Source organism: Camelus bactrianus, chromosome 29, assembly GCF_048773025.1.
Source record: "Camelus bactrianus isolate YW-2024 breed Bactrian camel chromosome 29, ASM4877302v1, whole genome shotgun sequence".
Taxonomy (NCBI): Eukaryota; Metazoa; Chordata; class Mammalia; order Artiodactyla; family Camelidae; genus Camelus; species Camelus bactrianus.
The window spans coordinates 10,221,532-10,236,592 of record NC_133567.1 but is presented as its reverse complement, the minus strand read 5'-3'; the positions used below and the strand labels follow the sequence as shown (position 1 = coordinate 10,236,592).

The 15,061-nt window shown below is 36.6% G+C and overlaps 2 protein-coding genes across 5 annotated transcripts in view; one reads left to right on the top strand and one right to left on the bottom strand.

Annotated features, from left to right (window-relative positions):
• The window catches only part of PDE7A (phosphodiesterase 7A), a 303,765-nt gene that overhangs the window by 14,067 nt on the left and 274,637 nt on the right, over positions 1–15,061 (top strand). The window lies entirely within an intron of this gene.
• The window catches only part of DNAJC5B (DnaJ heat shock protein family (Hsp40) member C5 beta), a 50,208-nt gene that overhangs the window by 4,814 nt on the left and 30,333 nt on the right, over positions 1–15,061 (bottom strand). Inside the window, exons 2-3 of the mRNA XM_010970654.3 lie at positions 11,853–12,066; positions 8,356–8,527 (exon numbers count right to left, since the gene is read on the bottom strand). Coding sequence (XP_010968956.1) covers positions 8,356–8,527; positions 11,853–12,066 — 386 coding nt within the window. The remainder of the gene's footprint in view (positions 1–8,355; positions 8,528–11,852; positions 12,067–15,061) is intronic.

Genomic DNA, 15,061 nt, shown 5'->3' with positions numbered 1-15,061 from the left:
GGTGAATTTGTAGGGAACAAAAAACCTCCTCCTTTTCTGAAGAAAGGGCACGTATTTTCTTTTTGTAGTCAAATCTTCGTGTACCCCTTTCCTCTACTATATGTATTTTTAATTGAGGTAAGATTCATATAACATAAAATTAACCTTTTTAAAGTGAACAATTTATAAACAATGTACTAAATGTACAACTCACTACCTCAATCTGGTTGCAAAACATTTCCCCAAAAGGAGACCCAGTACCCACTGGGCAGTTTCTCCCTGTTCTTCCTTCCCCCTAAGGCCTGACAACCACCGATATGCTTTCTGCCTCTATGAATTTACCTGTTCTGGATATTTCATGGAAATGAAATCATACAGTATTTGTCCTTTTATGTCTGGCTTCTTTCACTTAGCATAATGTTTCCAGGCTCCTCCACACTGTAGTATGTATCAGGACTTCATTCCTTTTATGGCTGAATAATATTTCACCTCTCCTCTTCCTTTTTGCACTTTTGCTCTGTTGAGAGGAACTCCTGGGTTTTCCTCAACTCCCTTGCCCCCCTGCCTAGTTAAATCCTACTGCTCTTGCTCTTGTCTAGCAAACCATCCAGGGTTCCAGCTGCTTTCCATCTGCCATATTTCACTTTGACGGTATGAGTCCTTGTGTGAGTATATCCCAGTTTGGGGTTATTTGCAGATATGATCTATGTACAACTTCTGCCTCCTTCAATTTCTTAATAACACTATTCAGTAGAACAGCCTAATGTGTCTATACCTGCCTTGCCTGGCATCTAGAACACCATTTTCCATGTTTTCCTCAGGATATTGGGAAATACTGTGCCAAATGCTGTGCTGCTATCAAGTTTCCTTCCTTCTGGAGGAATTTCCGTAGTCTCCTACCCCTTAACTCCTCCTCATTCTTTGAGTTTTCAGCTTTAAATGTTTCTTCCTCTGGGAGGCTGTCCTCACCTACATCCAGGTCAGGCCTCCCTAGTGTTCCTAGCACCGCCCTTGTGCTTCTCCTTTGGCAGACTTATACCTGAAAATTAACTAGCTCATTGTATGGTTATTTGTTTGATACTTGTCTTCCCATCTTCTCTGCCAGACTATAAGGTCCGAGACAGCAGGGACCATGTCTTTCTTTTCTCTAGCCCCTAGCATAGTCTCAGGAAAATATTAAGTGATCAATAAATGTTTGCTGTTAAAAGACTATCTTGATAAATCTTGTTCACTAAACCTTGGCAGGCAAAAATCAAAGAAACTTTGGGTCCATTTTGAGCTACTTTTGGGGTAGTATTCTGAGCTGTTCACTGGTCCTGCTCTCCTGGCCCAGGGTCTTGATGATGCTTACTTGATATTTTCATATAAAGCAGCAGCAAAGGGCTCTGGATTGATTTCAAGAATTGTTTTCCATTAATTATTTTTAGAAATCAGTTCCTTTTTATTTGAGGGGTTTGGGTAGGAAGAAGATTGAGTGGGGGTTGGTGAAAAGAGGAAGGATGAATTTAATCTCTTCCTTTGTGCCTTTTTTTTCTGGGCAGTAAAGTGTGATGAATGCTGAACAGCAAATGTAATAAATGTCTCAATATCTTGGTTGAGAGCGAGTCTAATTACAAGCCATATGGCCTCTTCAGCTCAGTGGCTGTGAATTTATTTGGGTTTCATCCAGGTGAGTAGCAAGAAGAGTTAAGCAATCAACAGATTTTTCTATGCATTGAATTTCACATTTTTGGATCCAAGGTCAATGCTGTAAAATCTTCTCTCTTAGATACTTTATTCCCTCTCCTTCAAAAAAAATGGAGAAATCATGACTCCATAAGAAATTTTGAGGGTTTAACTGGGAGTTTTCAGTTCACTGCTTTCAGCTTTGAAAAAAGAAATTGAATTTATTTGTTGTATTTTTGGTTTGCTTTACCAGAGTGTTCAGAGATAACAGGTTCCCATTTATGCTCTTGCTTTTGAAACTTGTTTCTCTGTCTCCCTTACAAACACACACACACACACCCACACACACACACCCACACACACACACACACACACACACACCCAGAGAATGGGGTTCTATCTCAAGATGGTCTCTAAAGCTCTGTTGGCTGGTAGAATTCTGACTTCATCGTGGCCTTCATCCAACAAAGGAGTATAGGGTCTAAGTGAGCTTGTTTTAAATGTAACACTCAAGATTTCACAAAGTGGAACTTCTAATTTGTGAACATTTGAAAGGAAGTGTATCCATTATCTTTACCTTTCAATTTTCAAATTTTCCAAGACAAAAAAATGGGATGGGCTCTCCTCCCAAGACACTGCTTCTCTTCTGTTTGCTCCTGATTGATTCGTAAGAGTAACAGAATTCCCCTGTGTTCCTAGAATCCTTCTGGAATTATATTTTTATTTTGAGAATGAGATGGGAATCAGTTCATAAGTTCTAAAGTTGCCAGCGAATATTGAAGATACAAGTGTTTTGAACTTCCCCCCTTTATTTATTAAGGATAGAAGCTTGATCATACTCTTTCACATAGTTGAAAGAGACAAAGTAATCCAAGCAAATCTCTCCTCTCTACTAGCAAATCCCACCCTGTACCACTGCTTGTAAACAGAGACTGGGACCCTGTTACTGCATCAAAAGGAATCTTAGGCTTAGCTAGTGTCAAGGAGTAGGCAAGTTTGAAATATGCACTTAATAAAAAATATCCAGGAAAAGTCATAAGCTTTAGATAGAAAACTAGGATTATTAAATTATCTAAAGTCGGGTGAAAAACATTTCTATTGTTCTTTATGTCAAAGAAAATGGTTTGATATTTCAAATTTGGATTTTCATGTATTAAGAAATATCTACAGTGTCCCACAACATGTCCTTAAAAGTGAAATTTGAGATGTTTTGTCACTGAGTTCAAATCAGAAATCTTTCTCTAATTAGCTCTTGTTCTTTCTCTTCTTTTTCAGTCTACATTTTCAGTATAAGGAGAAAATAAAGTATTGAGTAGCTGTAACTTTTATTCCACAGAGAAGATCATCTCATATTAGTTTTGTTATACTTTGTATCTTGGCATTTCTGGAAAGTCAGAGAGAATAATATAAAAAAGAAATGCTAACCATAATTCTTTAAAAATCAATACTCATATATTAAAAGCTAAATTTCCAACTGTAATCTTTATATACAGGCCAAATCTCTAAGCACAGTATAATTTGTAGCATAGCATTTAGGTGGGTAATTAATATAAAACCCTTGTTTCAGCCACTCCTCCCCACCCCACTCTGTCGTTTCAGTTAGCTTCCCTCGTCACTAAAAGCAGAGTATTATTCTGTAGAAGCATTTTGTCCTATTCCTTAGCAGTAAATATCAAGTTTTAAATCCAGATTTATAGCTCATACAAAGAAATATTGTAACTGTACTGACTACTTAAAATGCACAATCCAGTGCAATATGAAAATGTGCTAAAACTTATTAATAAGCTAAGAATTTCAGGATGGCAACAGCAGAGCAAGAAACTGAGTCTTGGGAATCCTACCCAGTGCAATAAGGCAAGATCAAAAAATAAAATGCATACAGATTGGAATGGAAGAAATAAGACTGTCTTTACATGCAGATGACATGATTGTCTCTCACATACAAATTAATATGTGAGCTTAACGAGAACACAGGATACAAAGTCAACATACAAAAATAATCATAAATACTTTCAATGAATAACTGGAAACCAAAATTAAAACCCAATGCCATTTACAGTAGCTCCCCTCAAAGTGATATACTTAGGTATCTTTCTAACAAAACATGTACCATCTCTGTATACCAGAAAGTACAAAATTCTCATAAAGGAAATCAAATGAGACCTAAGTAAGTGGAGATATATATATACCATGTTGGTGAATTGGAAGATTCAAAATGGCAATGATATCAATTCTTCCCAAACTTATCTACAGACTTAATGCCATTCCAATGTTAAAAATCAGCAGTATTTTTCTATAGATTCAGACAACCTTATACTAAAATTTAGATAGAAAGGCAAAGAAACTAGAATAGCCAAAATAATTTTGAAAAAGAGTAAATTTGGAGAAATCACATTAGCTGACCAAGTCTTACTTAAAAGCTATGGTAAGCAAGACATTGTGTTATTGGTGAAGGGATAGGCACATAGATCAATAAAATAAAATAGAGTCCATAAATAGACCAGTAGAAATATGGCCAGTTGATTTTTTGACAAAGGTGCTAAGACATTTCAATGGAAAAAGGATCGATCTTTGCAACAAATGGTGTTGGAACAATTAAACTCTATATGAAAAAAAAGAAAAAAAGAAAGTCTCAACCAAAATCTTACTACATCTTATACAAAAATGAGTATAGATCTAAGTGTTAAATATAAAACTATAAAACTTTTAGAAAACATTGGAGAAAATCTTCCTGATACAGGATTAGGCTAAGAGTTCTTTAATTTGATATCAAAGGCACGATCCATTAAAAAAAATTGATAAATTTTGCATCAAAAATTTTACTCTGCAAAGAAGCAACAAAAAATAATATGTAGATATGATAACATTTTTGTAAAATAAAACCCCATACATATTTATACAAAAATTTTAAAAATGCTGTTATTTTTGGAGAGATGGTGCCAGTAGATTGATATATCTTACTTTTGAATCTATACCCTCCTTTGGTGGTTGAATTTTTATGAGTATCTCTTATTTTCATACAAATTCCCAAACCTCCTACCATTGGCAGCTTTCAAATGAAATTGGTCAGCAGTCTGCTGGAAAAGATGTAGGGAGGTGAGAGTTGACTCCTTGGATTCCTTCCTACTTTAAAATCCTAAGGATTTTATGATTAGACCCAACATAAGATAATTAAAAATCCCCTAAATGAGAAAATCTTTGCCATATTTTATTCACTTTCATAATCACTGAAATAAAATACTCAAAGCCCCAGTGTCTTATCAGTGCCTTCTAGTGGGCTCAAATCTTAATGTATGCTGTTTATCATTTGTCATGAGTACTGTGGTATTTGAGTGACTAGTAGCCCCTTTCAAATGTGTTTTCTTAAACAACTTTGAGTACTCTTTTGTAGAACAGAAGAGACCACAGTCCATTAATCGGATCACAGTTCAGAAAGCAGTATTCACCTGGAATCTGCTTTTTCACCTTTACCAAGCCTTGACTTGCATTAATTTTACCTGTAGACTACATTGTCTCTGAATTAGTGTAGTAAAAATTTGAAACTAACTAATGCACCTAACTACAAGTAAGGCATAAATTCTCAGAACGAAATGTTAGACTGAAGTGCAGTGGTGGAATTACTGCACAGATGATGAAATTTAAGCTTCAGGTGTCTTTAACCGCATAGCTCTTTCTAAGGACCTGTTGTGTTTACAGCTTTGTAGAGTTGCAAAAGATATTTTAACCACAACGAAACACTGTATCTGTCCACTTTGACTTTTCCTCCATCATGCTTTTCTTCTTGATGAGTGTTTACAGAGGAGCTAGGGACATTTTGAGGATTCTGTAAAGGAAAACAGAGCTGGGGACAGGTTTCGTTCGCATTTAGTGGAGTATGTTTTTGTGGTTTGCAGCAACTCTGTCTATAATTACTGCTAGCCATACTGGCATAGGAATAGCTTTAGAGATAACTCCTATAGCTCACTATCCCAATTTAGTTGCTTAGGGGACATGAAGATCCACGCCAGACATGGTGTCACACATTATGAATGAGTCCAGTGGGCTCTGATCCTGGAAGTATTGGGTGATGGAGAGGCAAAATGGTTTGAAATGTGCAGTCAAAAAGTGGTCTGTGGAAAAATTCTTCCAAATTTTACATCTTATATATGAAATAAACTAGATAGGAGTTTTTGTAAATTTGACAATAATCCCTAAAAATTTAGACAACATTGTCAATAATGAGTTGTAAAACTGAAACATTTCTAATCTGCCAATAATAAAAAACAAATTTTTATCAACCATTCTAGAGAAAAGACAATTATATTTCTATTCTTCCTAGAGAAAATGATTTTATGAAATTATTATTAAATGGAAAGTCAATCAAAGAATATGCATCCAGAAAGTATAGGGGGAAACTATTATAGATGTATGCCAGGCAGTTAATTAAATTATTGCTGTTTTTCTAGATTTTGTGATATTTAAGATATTTGTCAGTTTTTAAGCTTTGCAATCTTTTGTGATTTCTATTTTCATTCTGAATATTCACTTTCAGATCTAATTCTGTATTTGTAATTTTATATTCTTTTTCTTAAAAAGGACTGCCCAAATTGTATAAATTTCAGGCCCTACAAAACCTGGATTAACTCTACATAGATGCTTTTAAATGTTTAGAAATAGAATAAAGCTTTTCCTTTTGGTTAAGACTAATAGTAACACAGTCAAATGGGATCATGATTTCCTTAGTCTGGAATTTGACCTCTGTAATGAAATTGGTATCTCTAGGGTGTCAGAACTGAGAACAGTGAGAGGCACATAGATTTATCACCAGCCACTCTACAGGAAGGAAACCTGGGTAGAATTTGGCAATGAGTATGAATTTGTTCCAGATAAGAAATTTTCTGCAAAGAAGGTCTACTGAAATGACCTGGGGAGCTTTTATCTAATTTAAAAAAGAAAGACTTTGAGGCTTTTCAGAGAAGTGTGAAACACTGGGTTTGGGATATCTAGGTTCAATTCACCTAGTTTTGGTTTCCACACTACAATGGATATTTAAGATAATGTTGACACAGTGGATGACCATGACTCTCATCTCATTGTGCTTTGTATCTTCTGTCAGTGACTGAACTGGATTGATGGTTGTTCTGGGAGATCCTGTGAACAATGGGGCCAGCTGACACAATCTAATAAGAGTTTGTCTCCCTCACAGAACAGATGGGATTAATGCACTGGGCTCGTCATTCTTACGCAAGTTATGCCAGGGTCACTGGCTCTTTCCTGAAGAGGAGTTTACACATATGTATCTTTGTTTAACCCATTAACATGTAATATAGCTTCCTTATTACTCTTTTTGATTTGTATGCCCTTGTTAAAAGATTTGTCCTTTTATATCCCAAATAAAGCAAAAGAAAGTTGCAATTGTATTTCACCATAGGCCCACAATTTGGCTCCAGGGGCAGTGATAAAAAATGATAGGGGCAAACCCCCTGTTTGCCAGATTGACCAGCCAGTGGGTCCCCAAAGGAAGGGGTCACAGGTTGCAGGAAAATCCCTTCTGTCCTCTCTGATCTTCCAATTCTAGAAGGGTCTGAGACTAAGTGTGATTTACATGGTTGAAGACTCCTTCCTTTAAGCTGGAGTCACGGTGGGTAATAACTGGATGTTACTTAGCATCACATTTGATAGGGAATAAAAACTATGTGGGAGCCTTAAAAAGTCTTTGCTCTGTCTGATGTCATGTAATTTCTGTTTCATTGTGATCAAAGGATTCAGAGTATAGTCCATAGAAGTGCGCCATGCCGAATTTCAGCAGTTCTGACAACTGTGGGTCACTGAATTATCAAGTAATTTTTATTTGGCTGTCCAGGCTTCTTTGTGACTTAGTGATAAAGTCTATTTTCTGGAATAATGATGCATTCTGCAGGAGAAAATGACAGGAGGATTATGGCTGCAAGACAGAGAGGATGATGGCAGGTTTCACTCGTTTGTTTAATCAAAGGCATTTCCCAGAGAATTTGAAGTGTTCCTGGTGATGTGAATTCTGTGAGATTTTATCTTTACATTTTTTTCTTTATCATTTTTGGGTAGAACGAACTTGAAGAATTAAGTAATATACATGACCAGGCATAGACAAACATGTGGATGTGGTTTAGCAAAGCAAAGAGTCCCATTTATATAGGACAATATTCTTGATGCTGGTTTGAGGCTAGCTCTGAATGTGTGGATTTGGTAGGAAGCTGCATTTCCAGGTTAAAAAGACTAACCTCTCCCAGTTTTACCCAAAATTCATTATCAAGTAGTCAAAAAGAAGAAAAGTCAAGGGTTGTTGATTTTTCTTGATTTCCATTTCCTTCTATGTGAATAGAGATCCTAAAGTAACAGGGTGAAATGCTTTGCCTGGGAGAAAATTTCTACCTTGGTTCCCCTACTCCTGGGCACTCCCACCCAAACCTCTCTGAACCCAGAGCTTACTCTCTTGTAATAAGACTTTGAATTGTACTGGCTTGGCTTTGCTATCAGCGTATTTCATGACTTCTTTCTAACTAGTGTGACGTTCTGCTTTCCTCTGTAGCTAGTAAAGGTAACTGTCCTTTCATCTTCTCCAAGAGAGATACCAAAGGTGAAAGTCTGTGGTTGTTGTATGTCTCTCACTTTAGTGATAGCCATCACCATGGGACCTGTGCTTGTCCAGGCCTGTGAAGGGACACCCACTACTCTACTCTCATCTTACTCCACCTTTTTCCATGTCGGTTTTGATCTGCTCCTCAAGATCCTCTGGAGACACATAGAAGTCCTCTTCTGGCATTGCTGATTTAGGCTGGCATCGTCCACAGCAGCAGTTGCAACAGCAGCACAGACAGCAGCAAAAATAGCAGCCGGTCAAGAGGCCAATGATGACAAACAGAGTCTAGGGGAGACAGAGGCAAAGCGAAACAGAGGTGAGGTGTAGCGGGGTGCAGGAGATCCCAGAAGTCAAGTATGTACCCATGGACCTCCAGAGACCTGAGGACACCACAGTTCACCTCACAGATCACACATTCACCCTCATCCTTATTCCATGAAGGACTATCTTTTTAGTTTCCCTGGAGACAAATTCCTCATAAAGTTTTGCCTAAAAAAGTTAAGCCAGGAGCAAGTGACTTGCAGTCAAAGTAATGAAGTATGACATTTTCTTCTTTATCCTTAAGCCATGGCGATCATTACTAAGAGTAGAGCAAACGAAAACAACAAACAAAGAGACAAACATAACCTGTACAGGTCAAATGAGCTAACCAAGAGCACTGAATCATTCTCACCAGAGAAGCTGTTGAGAGCTCCTCCTACCACCCCACATTTCTCTTAGTCACCAAGTCCTGCAGTCTCTCTCCTCAAGATCCCTTGCTCTGTCCGCCTCGTCTCTATCCTGATTGGGCTTTAAAGCAGATCCCCTCATCTCTGCTCTGGACACTTCAGTAGCATCTTGTTTCCCTGCCTTCCACTCCATGTTTGAAATTATCCCAAAGATCCTCTCTCTGACGTCTTTCCTGATCCCTGCCTTCCCAGGACAATTACTCTCTCCTTTGTTCCCCAGCTATATTCCATACAGATGTCCACCATTATCTTCTTTTGTTGACACTTTACGACATTGGTCAGTTTATAATTCTGTCTCTATTAGACTCTCAGCCTCTTGACACTAGAATTATACGTTAGTCATCCTTCTGTCCCTCCTTTACTTACGAATGTAGTACCTGGCACATGGTGGACACTTAATAAGCACCTACTGAATTAATTAGTGTATAAAGTGGTTAGTAATAAACAAATGATGTGCTCCTCTTAGGGAACAGCACTAGGATTTCCCCACAGGCATGTATAACGTCTGCTCATGAAGTTTGCCATAGCTAAAGATTAAAAGAAACTTTCCCAACCCTATCTGAAGTGAAAACAAGCTCATTTTTGTTAATTGAGAAAAATAAGTTTATGATTTCATTAAAAATCTGTTATTTGAAATAGAAAGGAAGTGATTTATGCATCTTTGAATCATAATGCAGATTTTATCTAATAGAGGGAGCAAAGAGGATAAAGATTAGTGTGTGTGAATGCAGTTCTTTATTCTTAAGATAGAAATCTTCAAACTTGAGGTAGAAATCTTCATCACTGATGAACCTTACTTGCCCCATCCCCACTTCCTAGCCCAGGATTCCATCTATCTGACCGTAGCCTCAGTTCTAGGGTGCAGTCTGTGGGTGGCGTGGAGTGAGGCAGATTTAGTCACACCCTCACACCTAGACTCTTTTTGCTAGGGATTCTGTATATTTTCATAGATCCATAAGTTTCTTAAATTATTCTGAAAACTGCAAAAAGCCTTCCTCCTCACCGACTCCCTCCAAGACCCTCCTGTGCTGCATTCCTGAGCTATTGCCCCAACAAGCTTCTCCTTTCTTTACCTACTTTTTTTTTTGCTACTCCATTCCCATATTTTTTCTCTTCTCTGAAAATTTCCTTTAATTCATATACTATTTTGTTTTCAATTATTCTACCTATAGACTGTCTATTACAGAAATAACCTTTCCTTACCCTTGTAGTGCTTAGCGCAGTACAAGGCACAAGTAGGTGTCTATTATTTTTAAACCATATATTTTTGAATTGGTACACTAATTCATATATGCAATGCATGCTTAATACATGATCACTATGTGCCAGGCCACTCTGATGGGCACTGTGCAATTAGGCTTTGGCATAAGCAGAAAGGGAAGGTAGATTTTTTTGTAGCCTTATTTTTAAAGACCCACATCAAGAATTATTTTATATATCTCTTACACTACTGAATAGCTTCTGCTTGTCTATATTAATCTTGATCAATTTTGTCAACTTCCTGGGCAAGGAAACCTATTCTCATTTTTATGCAGGTATATCCCAACATGCAAGCAGGTGCTAATGTGTAAATTATCTAGAACTCCAGATCTACTTTCCCATAGAAATAGTTTCATACCTGGAGATTAGGTTCCCAAGCAAGCCCACAAAAACTCATATTGTTATATGAATATGAACATTCAATCCATCATCATAAATGACATTGGCAGTATGTACACTTTCATTCCAAGTTCCAAATCCTCTTGGCAGAACTTGTCTCTCTCCCAAGTCTTCAACAGTAAAGAAAGGGAGTTTTAGTGGGAATCCCAGTTATCCTCAAGAAAAGGAATTCTAAGGACTGCAGAAGGCAAACAGGCTTTTGGTGGCAGACTCTCCATGCTTATGTACAAAACATATTCTCTCTTCTCCTGCATACATAAAACTCATCAATTTAGCAAGATTTATTTTAATGGAAGAAAGTAGCAGTCAGGGTACTACTGGACATGACACCTGTCTCCTTAGATATCTGCAGTTTTTTAAAGTATTAATTACAATACCTGTGAATGTGAATTCATATGATTTCACAAAATGTGCGAACCATGAACTTATCACATGTATGTGAACTGTCCAAAAAATATGCTGATAGGCTGTATGTATGATTCATATGTAAATATACTTTTATCAGAAGATAAGGATATTAAAACTCATAAACAAATATAAACTATCACCAAACATATACTAGGAATTCCTAGGAAACTACACAAAATTTACTGTCAAAAGTCAATTCTGATTGCACTAAGTCCTTAAAAATGTTGCCCTTTTTTGACCATATATCTTTTTTCTCCATCTTCCTCTTTCTCTCCAACTCAGTTTCCTCCACTACTTACTTAATTCTCACCTTTCCCCTCTCATTTCCTTCTCCACTACTTCACAGCTGGCTCCATGTGAACCTATGACATAATTACCACACATTCTCCTGAGAATTGTGTTTGCTGATGTAGCCTATGCTATAGATAGGAGAAAGTACATGGCTAAAATTGTCCTATAATAATTTTAAACAGTTGTCACACTAATAAGTTATTTTTGGTTTTCAGCAATGAGTCAGTTCTTAATTAGTCATTATGGGTGTAGGGAGGGCAGTCAGAATTAACCTGAAGCTTCAAATTCAAATTTAATTAATGTCTAGAAGTATTTTAAGTCATGCTGTGTTTTATAATTATTTGATGAGCTAAAGCAAAAATGATCCTTAAGTCGCCTTTGGTCAAAGCGATATCTCTTTTTATTTACAAGTGTTTAGTAATATAGTAAGGTTAGCCTTTCTTTGAGATAGAATCTAAAAGAGTGAATAATACCATGATCTTCCAGGAAATTGTTTTCAAGGGAAAAAAATAACTTCAGTTCACCTTTGCCCACCAGCTTGACAGCATGAAGTAGGTATTAACATTTTCATCTCCAAATTGCTCGGCCACGTAGAGTCCTAGTGATCCGTATTTGTCGTATATGTTTCTCTTTGACATGTCTGTAAGTATTGTGTGGGCGTTGTTGATTTCTTTAAACTTTTCAGCGGCCCCTGGATCATCTGGATTCTTGTCTGGATGGTGTTTCAAGGCCAATTTTCTTTTAAAATTAAAAAAGTAAGGAAAAGTGTTATTTGATAAGAATTACAATGACATTTTAGAAGGGCATTATTCATTTGTACATCCTTTATACATTCATTTGAACATCCATTAAACTAGTTTCACGATTATGTTGATTTAACTAAGCAACTTTTCATTAAATGCTGTCTCTTGTTTCTAATGTGTAGACATAATAGTATTGCTTCTCCCCTCGCATCCTCAGAGGAATTCTCAATAGCTGCATTTGCTTTTGGCAAATATGGGAAGTTTATTTTCACCTGGAAGCTCATCAGTAGCCCACCTCAACATCCAGAGGCCTTTAAGAGTTCTAGCAACAGGACCAGTTTACACCAAAATTCCATTTAGAAGTGGAAGAATTTTCCACAGTTAACACAACTTCACAGCACATATTCTAATAATTAAACTCAACTGTCAAAAAAAAAAAAAAAGGATCTCTGATTTATACACCCTTGAATCAACATTATGACCCTTTCACAAATCCTTCACAAATCCTAACTCCCTTTTGTTTTTATGAACAAATATTGTGACTTACCTTGTATTCAAATGTGCGTTTGACCTCTTTGCAAATAGGTCTTCATACTCCAAATAATCTGTAGAAATTTACTTGTGAGTGTAAGGCCCTCTCTCCTCTGTGGATCATAAAGCAATTCCAGAAGGATATGAGTGTGTGTTGTGTTGTAGTGTGTGTGTATGGCAGGGAGTGGTGATTTTTGAGTATTCTTTATTCTTCATTTATAATCAGGTATTTAAAAAACTATGAAGTGGATGTAAGAACTGAGCTATGAAGTCAAGACTCTGGCTAGAGATTTTCCCTCACTTCCCTCTGCAGACAGATTTAAATTGATTAAAGCCATGTTCAAAATTGAGTCTGTAGTATTTTTATCTCTACAAAGTCAATTAATTTTATGACTCTTTGCTGGAAATTCCACATGACTTATTCTCCTTGCATGCCCATTATAGGTATATGTAGGAATATACCTTGAAGTTTGTTTATTTCATCAGTTTAGGGTTAAATAAAATCATTCCATTTTAATGCATTAATAAAAGTCTGTAAGTAGAGCAGAAAATGTATGTCTTATAAACCAATCTATACAATAAACTGAAAAATATCACACCTATTTTAGGAATTACAGTATTGCTGGTTAGGAAGTACGTGAATAATTTAGTAGCTTAGCATCAGGATGCTTAAAAAGTACGAAACTATTTAAAAGTATACATCATGGTATATAATCCATTCCAATTCTGAACTCAGAATAAACAAAAAGACTAAAACAATGACAGTTCATTTGAAATTTGTTTAACCAAAACATTTTTCATCCTTTTGAGAGATGTTTAGGGTATCTATAAATTCTTATTGGAGACATGCTTGTTACATGCAGAATTTATGATGAAATCCTGTGCTAGTAGCACAAAATGCCTATTTTGTTATTTTTTAAATTTATAATCTCTACTACGTGCCAGCACTATTGTAAGCATGTTATAAATATTAATGCATTAATCTTCACCCCAATTCTGTGAAATTGGTATTATAATAATCCCATTTTACAGATGAGGAAATTTAGCCACCAAGAGGTTAAGTAACTTGCCCAACATCACATAGCTAATAATTAGAGCCAGGCTTTGAACATAAGCAGTCGGATCCTGAGCACTATGCTGCCTTGTATATATTTTTAATTTAAAAATGTAAGGCACACAGACTATTAATATGACACTGTAAAGACTTTGGCTTTTGGTCTGGGTGATGCAGAAAGCCACTGGGGTGTTTTGAGAAGAAAGTGGTATGATCTGATTTTAGTCTTGGAAGGATCACTCAGTCTTGGAGAGGACAAAGGCAGAAGCAGGAGACTCTTTTAGGGGAAGTTCATGGTGGTTTGGCCCAATGTGGTGATGGATGGTTAGAGAGAAGTGGTTCGATTCTGGATATACTTTGAGGGCTAACTGATGGATTAAATGTGTGATGTGAAAGAAAAAGAGGTATCAGGGATGGCAGCAACGTTTTGGCCTGAGCAACTGAAAGTTTGGAGTTACAATTTAATGAATTGGCAAGAGTTTTGTTTTTGTTTTTGTTTTTGTTTTTGTTTTTGTTTTTGTTTGATAGAAGGGAATGGTTTGCTAGGATTCAGAGTCCTATTTTGGACACCTTTGAGGTTCCTTTTAGACTTCCAAGTTTGATGGAGGTAGAGAGATGTATGAGTCTGGAGTTCAAACGAAAATTACCCTGGGAGATGTACAATTGGGAGTTCTCAGCAGATAGATGGTATTCAGAGCCATAGAACTGGAAAAGATTCCCAGGAGAGTGGGTCCCAGATAAGTCCAAGGACTGAGCTTTGGGAAGGAAGAACTTTGTAGTTGGTGAAGAAGATGTAGGAGTTGATGTAGGAGATGAAGAAAGAAAGAGCAATGATGCAGAAGGGAAAATTTGGAGAATATGGGGTCTTGGGATCCAAGTGAACAAAATCGAAGTGTGGTCACCTGTGTTGAATGCTGTTGACAGGTCATGTACTATGAGGACTAAGATGTAATCATTGGGTTTAGTGATATAGAAATCTTTGGTGACCTTGACACATGCACAAACAGACACACACATATAACATATACATGTGTACATGCACATACACACCTAGACAATTGTATATATGTCTTTATATTGGGAAAAATAAGTAGAGATAAGGAAGAAAATGGAAAGTTATAACCACAACTAACTAGGATTATAGCTACACATTGGCATTATAGGTAATTCTTTGTTTTATCTTATTTTTAGAAATATCTATATATTTATATATATAGATATAAACTTGTGTAGTTTCCTTCCCTAAGCATTTTTAAGCTCCAGTCACAAAACTTGGGCTCTTTCAATAGCTGAAATTTAGAGTTTGTTCCCTTAAGGGACCCACTACCAAATTAGAGGGGGGAGGAAAGAAGTTTTCTAACTTTAATAATACAACAATCATCATCAAAAAGCCTCAGGTGGACTC